The following is a 12,815-nucleotide window of genomic DNA, read 5'->3' on the forward strand; positions in this document are numbered from 1 at the left end:
CCTCACTCCCGACCCACAGCCCCTGCTAGCCCAGCCCTGCCCCCCCAGCCCTGCCGGTGCCCCTCATTCCCGACCCGCAGGCCCTCACTGTCCCAGATCTCACCCATGGAGGGTCAGGATGCCCGTCCAGATCTTCATTGCAGTGATGGGCCCAACAATCTCAAAATTGGTTTGGGAGAATTCGTCCCCCCCGGTGCCTCCATAGAGCCCGGAGAACGAGGCTGCTACAGCTTGGTCTTGACCTGCAGGAAGATAAATCAGACTTGAGATGCAGGGCGGGGGCTGGGCACATGGGGACCCCTCGCTCGGCGCTGGGACACGGCCCCTCTGGGGCGGGGGGGGGGGCTGGGCACATGGGGACCCCTCGCCCAGTGCTGGGACGCGGCCCCTCTGGGGCAGGCGGGGGGGGGGCTGGGCACACGGGGACCCCTCGCCCGGCGCTCAGGACAGCACGGACTCTGGGGAGCGAGGACCCCCCCCCCCACTCTAAGCGTCTCCCATCCAAACGCAGCACAAGTCACGCCCTGCTCGCCCCCTTTCCGACCCAGCACCCCACCCTTAGCTCCTACCTCTGCAGACGCTGGCGCCAATCGCCACGAGGAGAAGGAACCGGAGCATCCTGGCTGGGGATCTCGGCAGAACGTCTGAGAACAGAGACGGGGGGAGGGAATTTGCCTGGATTTGTTGCTTTCAAACCATTCATTTCCTACAAAGGCTCATGTCCAGGCACCAGGAACTGGAAAATTCCTACTAAACCCGTCTAACATCAGCTGAACCTGAGAGGCGGCCTCTCTGGGGTGGAGTGCGAGGGCTGTTTATACAGGGACCCCCTCACCCAACGCTGAGATGCAGCCAGCTCTGGGGTGGAGCGCGAGGGCTGTTTATACAGGGACCCCCTCACCCAACGCTGAGATGCAGCTAGCTCTGGGGTGGAGCGGCCGTTTGTAGAGATCCAAACCCTAACCCCAAACTTCAGCAGCCAACCCGAGATCGGAGCAGGAACGCTCCAGCCACGGCACTTACCTTTCCCTGGGCCAACCGCTGAAGCTGGAGACCTCAATTCATGGCCTCCTTATATCGGCTTCCTGGAGGTGGGTGCCACACACCCCAGATTTACCCTGGCGTCTGCACACGCCAGCTCCCGTTGTTCCCAGCCCGGCCTCTGTGCCCCTAGGGAGGGAGCTCGGCCGATAAGGGGCGTTCGTGCCACACCTGTTTGACTAGCCGATAGCTCCTGGAGAGAGGTCGCCAAAGGGCTCGCGGGTGGGTGGGAAGCGTTGGCTGTGGGTGCCTGGAGCAAACAACCACATTCGCTGCTGCAAACATCCCCAGCCTGCCGTTGAAACCCAGAACCCAGAGTTTTTACTGCTGCGTCCCGAAGCAAACAGACATTGCCCCGTGTTCGGTCCGATTCTCCTTCGGTTCTTCCTCTGGCCCGCAGCCCCGTGGTGTCTGAGCGCCGTCCGCAGACTGCGCATGCGGCAGGGTCTCCTGTCCTCTCCCCAGTGTGCATTGCACGGCCTTGTTTTGGTAGGGTCTATTTGCCGGGCTCCATGTTTATGGTGGAGGAGGCACATCAAAGAAAGGTGCCTGGTGCTTGGCGTGGACGGGCGGAGGCCTGGGACGGCCGTGAGGTCCACAGGGTCTGTGCCGAGAAAGCCTCCTGTCCACGACGCGCAGGAAACAGATGCTGCTGCTTTGTGTCTGCAACCAGGACGCAACAGACAAGCCTGGGTTGTGTCTTACACCTGCACCACACAACACTTTGTGGGGTGTATCTGCAGCCCAGACAAAAGCATCCAGATTCTCTGGCTGCGACCCAAACAAAACAAGGGTCCCCGTGTTCCCGCTGCCCCGAACACAAGAGATTCTCCTTCTCGGCCTTTGCAGCCAGACAGAGCTAGAGTTGCCCTTTGTGTTGTCTGCAACCCAGACATTGCCGTTGCCGTGTTGTGGCTGCGATGGGGAGAAATCAGACGCCCCTGAGCGGCGTCTACGACCCAGACACAACAACTGCCGCTTTGTTGTGTCTGTGACCCCGACAACACAATGTTTCCCCTGGGGCTCTCTGAGACCCAGACAAAACCAGTCATTCCTTGATCCTTGGCAAGCCCAAAGCAAAGTGGATTTCCCCGTGGGGGGTGGCTTCGACCCCGTCCCCCGGCCACCGGGCTCTTTAAGGTCCGGTTCATCTGGGACTGGTTAGCTGCCCGACGGGGGCCTTTGGAAATGACCCAACCAGCAGCTGAGCAAAGGGGAGCAGATGGGTGCTGGAGGAAGGTGCGTGAGAACGGGGAGGGATTTCATGGGAGCTCCTGGAGGAAACGGGCGGGAGCCGGGGAACCCAGCAGGGGGTAGAAAGACTCGGCGTGGGACGAGCTCCCTTTCCCAGGCGGGTGAAGCGACCCCGCGGTGGAGGAGAGGGGCAAAGCGGGGTCTGAATGGTAAACTGAGGCAGGACACGCCTGTCTCACTGTGGGAGGGCGCCCCTTGCAGGGGTCAGCCCGAAACAAAACCACCTTTCCCTTGTGTTCTCCAGACGCCGAAGGAAGTGGGGGCACCGAGGGGGGCCCGCCCAACCCAAACAAGCTGATTACCAGCTGGCAGCTGGGAGCAGTTTCTCAGAACAAGGAGGTGAGGACGTTGGGTTAATAGATAACAACAAAACAAACACAATCCACAGTCTGCTGGCAAATCTCCTGGGCACTGCCCAGGGCACACACGGAACCACGAACCGCCCCAGCCTGGGATTCCTAAGTGCCGAATAGTCACGGGTCCCGGCGGCGAAAATCCTGAGATTTGGCCTAAAAATCCTGAGATTTTGGTTACGAACCAGGAGATTTTTTAAAACGTTCTTTTTATTTGCCTGCCGGGTTGTGTGAGGGCCGGAGTCACCTGAGAGAATTCAGGATTTACTCCGGGGGATCTGAGATCGAAATCCAGCCCCAGTGTAGACGGGATCATGGCTGGATTCTGATCTCAGCTCCCCCGGGGTCAATCCGGAGTCACGCCCTGACTGCCGTGGGGTGAGAGCCGGATTCTGATCTCAGCTCCCCTTTCTCCGCTCGTTGCATTCGGCACAATGGCCTAGGCTGACTTGCAATAATCCTAACCCTAGTAATAATCCTAATCCGTAATAATCACTTGTGCTGGCAGGGTGCAGGGTTGGGTTTTTTGGCTGGCAGATTTCCTGGGAAACTCTCCGGGAAGATGTGTTAGACCACGTGATGCGTGTATCACTACATATAAATACATGCCATGCAGATTAATTCTTCAGCCAGCTAGTCCCACTCAGGTATGTGCTGCTGTGTGTGAAAAACTCATTTGTAATCCATTAACGGCTGGGCTGGTGGGGCCCTGCGCTCGACGTCATGGCGTTTCTCCGCTTGTCTCTGTGGGGAGATAACTTGTGAATGTCGCTCTTACACCCCTGTTTGATTTTAATAAGCCACTATTATTAATTATCGCAGTGCTAGTGTATTGTGATAAGGCACTGGTCATTATTAATAGTTTTAGTATTAAATTTCTCTCATTACATGATCAACCACTATTTTTATTACTTATTCATATTGTTCCTAAGAATTCATGATCTAGTATTTTATCACTGCACCATATATTTTATTTCTTATTATATAGTTTTCTTTATTAAGATATTTTTATATACAAGTAACTTAATACAGTACTAAATGTATTTCCCCTCTAGAGGGCGCTGGCTCTGATCCGGACCCAGGGCAGGGACTGGCTGGCTCAGGGCTGGGGCGTGGGACCCGGGGTTCCCAGCCTGTCACTTGTATCCCTCCCGTACACGATGCTGCTGCTGCAAATCCGAGTTGTGACCCTCGTCCCCCTGCCTAATTCGGTCTCAGAAACTGCAGGTGAGTAGAACAAACCCCCAGCTCTGCCGGTGCCCCTCACTCCCGACCCGCAGCCCCCTGCCAGCCCAGCCCTGCCCCCCCCCAGCTCTGCCGGTGCCCCTCACTCCCAACGCGCAGCCCCCCACTCTCACCCGGGGAGGGGGAGGGCCCCTGCCCAGACTTTCATTGCTGTGGTGGGACCAGCAATCTCGACCGAAGCTGTCCCCCATGAGCCCTGAGACGGAGGCTGTAATGGGGTGGACATAAACCGGACATGAGCTGCAGCTGCCTCTGGGGTGAAGCAGCTGTTTCGACAGGTGCTAAGTATCACCCTAAATTTCAATGGCAGGAGTCGAGACTGGAGCAAGGGAACCGCTTTATCCCCCAGAGCAAACAATGGGACCGAAGCGCTGAAGATACAGATGTCAATTAAAGTCCTTCTTCTATCGGTTTCCGCCTGTACATACCCATGCTGGAGGTGGGCGCCACACACCCCAGATTTACCCTGGCGTCTGCACACGCCAGCTCCCGTTTTTCCCAGCCCGGCCTCTGTGGCCCTAGGGAGGGAGCTCGGCCGATAAGGGGCGTTCGTACCACACCTGTTTGACTAGCCGATAGCTCCTGGAGTGCGGTCACCAAAGGGCTCATGGGTGGGTGGGAAGCGTTGGCTGTGGGTGCCTGGAGCCAACCAACCACATTCGCTGCTGCAAACGTCCCTGGCCTGTCGTTGAAACCCAGAACCCAGAGTTTTTACGGCTGCGTCCCGAAGCAAACAGACATCGCCCCGTGTTCGGTCCGATTTTCCTTCGGTTCTTCCTCTGGCCCGCAGCCCCGTGGTGTCTGGGCGCCGTCCGCAGACTGCGCATGCGGCAGGGTCTCCTGCCCTCCCCCCAGTGTGCATTGCACGGCCTTGTTTTGGTAGGGACTATCTGATGTGAAGACATGTCAAAGGAAGGCGTCTGGTGCTGGAAGTGCCCAGTCCTGAGTTCCAGGGGGAGTTTATCCAACAATCCCAGGCCAGATGCGGAGAACGTGTCTTGGGTATGACCTGGACACAACGGATGATGCCCAGACAAAACAAACTTTCCTGGGTGGTTTTTTCAATCCCCAAACCCCCAAACAAAGAAACTTTCCCCTCTGTCCCCCACACCCGAAACAAAACAGAATTTCTTTGAGGGTCTTTGCAACCCTTTGTGTTGTCTGAGACCCAGAAGAATCAGAGGTTGCTTTGTTGCGGGTGTGACACAGACAAAACAGTTGGGAGGAAGATCTGATGCAAGCTATTGGGAGAAAACTGGCTGGAGCTGGGGAACCCAGCATTACAATTACAGGGCAATTACATTACCCTAAATAAAAGGATGGGAATTCATGTCAATCAACACGGGTTTGTGGAAAATAGATCTTGTCAAACGAACTCGATATCTTTTTGCGATGAGCTTACAAGTCTGGTTGATAAAGGGAATAGTGTGGACGTACTATACTTAGACTTCTGTAAGGTGTTTGGTACTGTCACGGAGTGTGGGGGGGCTCAGGGCCCTGCACCCCCGGCTTCCTGCGATTCACCATGACTCTCAGCCAGCCAGTAAAGCAGAAGGTTTATTTAGACGACAGGAATACAGTCCAAGACAGGTCTTGCAGGCACAGACAACAGGACTCCCCCAGTTAGGTCCATCTTGGGGTCCCCGGGCACCCTAGCCCCCTTGGGAGATCAGAGCCCCGTCTCCCTCCCAGCCATGGTCACTAGCCAGCTTCTCCAACTCTGCCTTCAGCGACCCCTCCCACCGCCTTTGTTCAGTTTCCTGGGCAAAGGTGTCACCTGGCCTCTCCCCCTTCCTGGGTTCTCATGTTACATGCTCAGGTATCTTCCCTCACGGCCAGTCTCCCATCCCCCCATGCAGACTATCCTAGCCACACTCCCCGTCAGCATTCACAGACCACTCTAAGAGCAGTCCCAGTTCGTCACATCTCTCCCCCCTCCGAGACCGAACTGAGCGGGGTCACTTCAGCCAGTGACCCGGGGAAGTTCGAACCTACCCCCGTTCCCATGGATGCCCCCGCATCCCTCCCATTCCTTGGTGAGAATTACACCAGGCCCCTCCAGTTTCACGCCCCCCTTAGGTCGGGGGTGCTCGATGGCATTCGCAGTTCGCACGTGGGAAGGGTTATGCGGCCTGTGCCCTTTTCCCACCCCAATACCCCTGGGGTTCCCACTGGGCTGGGGTCTTCTCCCAGCGCTCCAGTCTGGAGGTCTGTGCTTCGGGCTCTCTTGGTTCAGAGCCCCCCTTTTAACCTTGGCCACCCTCCGGAAAGGCTCCTCTAGGCTGGGCAAGGGTCCTAAAGCCGTTTTCCCCTTGTCCCGGGCCTTCCTCCCCCTCTGACAGGGGTCACAGGATCGGCAGTACTGCCGGACAGTAACAAAGACCCCAGGCCAGTAAAAGCTCCGTAGCAGCCTCTGCTGGGTACGCCAGGTTCCCTGGTGCCCTGAGAGGGGAATGTCATGGGCCCGGTACAGCAGCTGGCGGCGATACTTCTGGGGTACCACCAGCTGCCTCCTGATCCCCCCTGACTCCATTTTCCCTGTGGGAGCCCATTCTCGGTACAGGAACCCCTTCTCCCACAGGAACCTTTTCCGGCCGCCTCTCCCCATGGTCTGTACCGCACCGAGGTCGACCAGGTCCCTTATCTTCCGCAAGGAGGGATCTTTCTGCACCTCGGCCTGGAACTCAGCAGCTGGGACAGGGATGGCCACCTGCTCTCTCTCGCCGGCTGGGTCTGAAGCCGCAGCCCCCCTGAGCCGTGTCCCTGGGTGTTCCCTCCCCACCAGGTTAGGGTCCTGCGCCTCGGGCAAGGCACCCTCCCCAAGGCCAGGGCGCAGTGCTCCTCGCCGGCTCTGACTGCGGGTCACAACCAGTGCATTCTGGGGGTTGCTTGGCCAGTCCTCCAGGTCCCCCCCCATCAACACCTCAGTGGGCAAATACGGGTGTACCCCCACGTCCTTGGGGCCCTCCTTGGGCCCCCACTTCAGGCGTACCCTCGCCACGGGCACTTTGACTGGTGTCCCGCCCACCCCCGTCAGAGTCAGGAAGGTGTTGGGCACCATCCGATCTGAGGCCACCACCTCGGGCCGGACCAGTGTCACCTCAGCGCCCGTATCCCAGTATCCATCGACCTTCCTCCCATCCACCTCCAGGGGAACAAGGTACTCTCTCCGGAGGGACCGCCCCGCGCCCACCGTATAAACCAAAAACTCTGAGTCTGGAGCGTCCAGCCCCCCAGAGGAGCTGGCCTGGAGCTCTCCTCCCTCCTTAGCAGGTGGTACTCTGCCAGCCCCCCTTCCCTGGGAGTGCTGCCTCTCACCCGGCTGGGTCTCTACCCAGTCAACCCTCTGTGGGTTCGGTCTGCTCAGTCTGTCCCTGAGCCTGGGGCACTGGGCCCGTATGTGACCTCTCTGGTCACAGTGATAGCAGCCCATGTCCCATGGGTCCCCTCGAGTGGGTCGGATGGACCTGATGCCGGATGTTCCCCTTTGATGGGGGTTTTCCGTATTTTCCTGCTGGGAGGTCCCATGATGACTCTCTCTCTGCGTTGTGGTGGGACTGCTCCTTTGGGACTCCTCCCTGTTATCCCCTGACCGGCTCTTTACAAACTCATCGGCCAGCCGGCCTGCATGTCACGGGTTCTCTGGCTTTTTGTCCCTCAACCACAGCCTCAGGTCAGATGGGCACCGCTCATACAGTTGCTCCAATACCAGCAGTTTAACCAGGTCCTCCTTCGTCTGGGCCCCATCTGCCCACTTGCTGGCGTATCCCTCCATGCGGACGGCTAGTTGCAGATATGAGATCTCAGGGGTTTTATCCTGACTCCGGAACCTTTCCCGGTACATCTCAGGAGTCAGCCCAAACTCACGTAGCAGGGCCTTTTTGAATAGTTCGTAGTCCCCTTTCTCCGCCTCGTCCAGTTGGCGGTACAATGCCACAGCTTTGGGGTCCAGTAAGGGGGTGAGAACCCGGAGTCTGTCCGCGGGAGCAACCTGGTGCAGCTCGCAGGCCGTCTCAAAGGCATCCAGGAAGTCATCCATGTCCTCCCCCTCCTTGCGTGGGGCCAGGATGCACTTATCAAAGCTCCGTGCAGTCCTGGGTCCCCCCTCACTCACCGCAGCCGGGGTCTCGCGGCCCCTCAGCCTCGCCAGTTCCAGTTCCTGCTGACGCTGTCTCTCTTCATGCTGCCTCTGTCTCTCATTCTCCTCCCGTTCATGCTGTCTCTGTTGTTCCCGATCCTTCAGCTCTCTCAGTTTTAGCTCTGTCTCCCATCCCAGCCCATTCCGCTCCACGGATGCCGCACGTGGCCGGGAGGATCCCCGGCTGGCCGGCGAGCGTGGCCGGGAGGATCCCCTGCTGGCCGGGGGGGTCACTGCGCCCTCGGTATTTGCTGGGCTCCTCCCCACCCTTCCCCTAGGCATAGGAAGGAGGGGTCTCGGGAAGCCCTCAGCAGCCGGCTGACCACTCCCAGCTGGGACAGACACTGGGGCCTGCGCTGCATTTGCCAGGCTGCTTCCCTCAGAGACAGGGATCAGTTCATTCGAGCGATCTCCCTTCTCCAGCTGGGCAATGAGCTGTTCTTTGGTGAGCCTCCCACTGCGCACCCCCCTCTGCTTGCACAGCTCCACCAGGTCGCTCTTAAGCCGCTTGGCATACATCTTCCTGCTGGCCACTCACAGGCCTGGGTGCTCACCGTTCCCCACAGTCTCCAGGGAGACCCCTAGTGTGCCAGCCCTTCTCGAGGTCACCACCTCTCTGCCAGGGTCGAGCTGCAGATTCCTCCTCCCCTGGGACCACTCGCTGCGATCCCCCAGGGGACCCTGTTACTGCAAAAGTCCTTCTCGCTGGTCACACACTCCCAGGGGTGATAACCGTCTCTCTCTGACTCTTCAGCATGCCTGCTCCCCGTCAATCCCCCTTCGTTTTACTTCTCCCCAGTCACTTACTGCAGGAAGCGCCGTCCACGGGGTGCAGTAGATCCCACCGCTGCCACCAGTTGTCACGGAGTGTGGGGGGACTCAGGGCCCTGCACCCCCGGCTTCCTGCGATTCACCATGACTCTCAGCCAGCCAGTAAAGCAGAAGGTTTATTTAGACGACAGGAATACAGTCCAAGACAGGTCTTGCAGGCACAGACAACAGGATACCCCTCAGTTAGGTCCATCTTGGGGTCCCCGGGTACCCTAGCCCCCCTGGGAGGTCAGAGCCCTGTCTCCCTCCCAGCCATGGTCACTAGCCAGCTCCTCCAACTCTCTGCCTTCAGCGACCCCTCCCACAGCCTTTGTTCAGTTTCCTGGGCAAAGGTGTCACCTGGCCTCTCACTCCTTCCTGGGTTCTCATGTTACATGCTCAGGTATTCTCTGTCGGTCAGTCTCCCCTCCCCCAATGCAGACCATCCTAGCCACACTCCCCTGTCAGCACTCACAGGCCACTCTAAGAGCAGTCCCAGTTCGTCACAGGTACCACACAAGATTTTGACGAAAAAACTTAGACAATATAAAATTAACACGGCACACACTAAATGGATTCAAAACTGGCTAATTGATAGATCTCGAAATGTACCTGTAAGTGGGGAATTGTCAGCAAGCGGATCTGTTCCCAGTGGAGTCCCTCAGTGATTGGTTCTTGGCCCTCTGCTATTGAACATCTTTATCAGTGACCTGGGAGAAAACACGAAATCATCCCTGATAGACAAATATCAGGAGTTAGCCGTGTTAGTCTGTTGGGCATAAGCTTTCAGAAACACTAACCCAGGAACCAATCCCTGTAGCAAACCTCGTTGCCTTCTCTGTCCCCATATCTATTCTAGCAACACCATCAGAGGACCCAACCACATCAGCCACACCATCAGGGGCTCATTCATCTGCACATCTACTAATGTGATATATGCCATCATGTGCCAGCAATGCCCCTCTGCCATGTACATTGGCCAAACCAGACAGTCCCTACGTAAAAGAATAAATGGACACAAATCGGACATCAGGAATGGTAACATACAAAAGCCAGTAGGTGAACACTTCAATCTCCCTGGTCATTCTATTACAGATTTAAAAGTAGCCATACTTGAACAAAAAAACTTCAGAAAGAGACTTCAAAGAGAAACAGCAGAACGAAAAGTCATTTGCAAATGTAACCCCATTAATCTGGGCTTGAATAGGGACTGGGAGTGGCTGGCTCACTGCAAAAGCAGCTTTGCCTCTCCTGGAATTGACACCTCCTCATCAATTATTGGAGTGGATCACATCCACTCTGATCGAATTGGCCCTGTCAACACTGGTTCCCCACTTGTGCGGTAACTCCCTTCTCTTCATGTGTCAGTATATAATGCCTGCAGCTGTAACTTTCACTCCATGCAGCTCAAGAAGTGGGTTTTTTACCCACGAAAGCTGATGCCCAAAGAAATCCGTTCGTCTTTAAGGTGCCACCGGACTCCTCGTTGTTTTTATCCCTGATAGTGTTTGCAGGTGGCATAAAAATTGGGGGAATGGTAAATAACGAAGAGGACACGTCCCTGATTCAGAGCGATCGGGATCGCTGGGTACACTGGGCGCGAGCAAACACTGTGTGTTTTAATGTTAATGTGTCCATCTAGGAACCAAGAATGTCGGCCAGACATACAGGCTGGGGGACTCTAACCTGCGAAGCAGGGACTCGGAAAACGACTTGGGGACCATGGTGGATAATCAGCTGAATATGAACTCCCAGTACAACGCTGTGGCCAAAAAGTGAATGCGATCCTGGGATGCAGAAACAGGGGAATCGTACGTGGGAGCAGAGAGGTTATTTTACCTCTGTATTTGGCCCTGGTGTGACGGCTGCTGGAATCCTGTGTCCAGTTCTGAATGGTAAACTGAGGCAGGCTTTGCCTATTGCACTGCGGGAGGGCACCCCCTGCAGGGGTCAGCCCTGCCACATCGCAAACTAAACAAACTTTCCCCTGGCTTCTCTGCGACCCAAAGAAAATAGATTTTCCTCAGTGCTTTTGGGAACGCAAACATGGGAGATTTCCCCGATGGGGCATTTGCAAGCCAAAGAAGCCAGTCTGGACCAAACATCGCAGCGCCGGGCTCGTGCGGGACACCCCGCGATGTCCTTAGCTGGCTCGTGGAGGTTTGACGTCTATGCCCAGGCCTGCTTGGGCCATGGCCCACCCTGGCTGATTGCAGGTGGCAACTGGGAGCAACTTCATAGATTCATAGATTCTAGGACTGGAAGGGACCTCGAGAGGTCATCGAGTCCAGTCCCCTGCCCGTATGGCAGGACCAAATACTGTCTAGACCATCCCTGATAGACATTTATCTAACCTACTCTTAAATATCTCCAGAGATGGAGATTCCACAACCTCCCTAGGCAATTTATTCCAGTGTTTAACCACCCTGACAGTTAGGAACTTTTTCCTAATGTCCAACCTAGACCTCCCTTGCTGCAGTTTAAGCCCATTGCTTCTTGTTCTATCCTTAGAGGCTAAGGTGAACAAGTTTTCTCCCTCCTCCTTATGACACCCTTTTAGATACCTGAAAACTGCTATCATGTCCCCTCTCAGTCTTCTCTTTTCCAAACTAAACAAACCCAATTCTTTCAGCCTTCCTTCATAGGTCATGTTCTCAAGACCTTTAATCATTCTTGTTGCTCTTCTCTGGACCCTTTCCAATTTCTCCACATCTTTCTTGAAATGCGGTGCCCAGAACTGGACACAATACTCCAGCTGAGGCCTAACCAGAGCAGAGTAGAGCGGAAGAATGACTTCTCGTGTCTTGCTCACAACACACCTGTTAATACATCCCAGAATCATGTTTGCTTTTTTTGCAACAGCATCACACTGTTGACTCATATTTAGCTTGTGGTCCACTATAACCCCTAGATCCCTTTCTGCCGTACTCCTTCCTAGACAGTCTCTTCCCATTCTGTATGTGTGAAACTGATTTTTTCTTCCTAAGTGGAGCACTTTGCATTTATCTTTGTTAAACTTCATCCTGTTTAACTCAGACCATTTCTCCAATTTGTCCTTCTTAGAACAAGACAGTGAGAAAGTTGGATTATGATACAGCGAAAGTCAAACACAATCCACGTCTGCTGGCAAATCACCCAGGAACTGCCCAGGACACGAGGAACATCAATCGCCTCGCCGGCGGATCCTGGAGACATCACAGGTCCGGGCCCCGAAGAAGCTTGCGATTTGCTTGCTTGATCATGAGGTTTTTAAAAGTAAACATTCGCGTTGTTTGCCTTCTGGGTGGCGTGAGGGTCCGGGCCCCCTGGAAGAGTTCAGGCTTTGCTCCGGGGGAATTGGGAGCAGGATCTGGCCCCAGTGTAGCTGGAGTCAGGGCTGCCTTGGGATCTCACTCCCCAGGGGTCACTCCGGAGTCCCCCCCTCCGCCCGCAATGGGGTCAGGCTGGGATTCGGGTCTCAGCTCCCCCCGGCTGCTCTCTGACACGCTGCGGTGCTATTGCGTGACACACCTTTGCTCGACAATTGTGCGGGGTGGGGATTTGTTATCTTTGGCTGCGGATTTCCTGGGAACGACTCCAGGCCCCGGGAGATGCGCCCTGTGACGTGACACCCAGAGCGCTCCAGGCACCTATATAGACGGTGCAGGAGGATTCACCGGCCAGCCAGTTCCACGCCAGAGAGACCCAGAACCAGGTAGGGGCGGCTCGGCTTTCTTTGACACACCGGCTGGCTCGGGGGGCAGGGAATGGGGCAGGGGCCTGTCCCCTGTGGGGGGCGCCAGCTCTGACCCGGCCCCAGGGCAGGGACTGGCTGGCTCAGAGGGGCAGAGAATGGGGGGCTGGCTCCGATCCGGCCCCGGGGCAGGGACCAGCTGGTTCGGGGAGGGAGGGGGAATGGGGCCCGGGATTCCCAGCCTGTCACTTGTATCCCGTACAGGATGCTGCTGCTGCAAATCCTCATCGGGACTTTTGTC

The 12,815-nt window shown here is 56.3% G+C and overlaps 1 protein-coding gene across 1 annotated transcript in view; it reads right to left on the minus strand.

Annotated features, from left to right (window-relative positions):
- The window catches only part of LOC113405940 (zymogen granule membrane protein 16-like), a 1,126-nt gene extending 508 nt beyond the window's left edge, over positions 1-618 (minus strand). The window contains exons 1-2 of the mRNA XM_026647274.1: positions 570-618; positions 104-242 (exon numbers count right to left, since the gene is read on the minus strand). Of these exons, the coding sequence (XP_026503059.1) occupies positions 104-242; positions 570-618 (188 nt within the window). The remainder of the gene's footprint in view (positions 1-103; positions 243-569) is intronic.
- Between the last annotated feature and the right edge of the window lie 12,197 nt (positions 619-12,815).

The sequence above is a fragment of the Terrapene carolina genome, unplaced genomic scaffold (assembly GCF_002925995.2).
Source record: "Terrapene carolina triunguis isolate 2854851 unplaced genomic scaffold, T_m_triunguis-2.0 Scaffold51689, whole genome shotgun sequence".
Lineage (NCBI taxonomy): Eukaryota > Metazoa > Chordata > Testudines > Emydidae > Terrapene > Terrapene triunguis.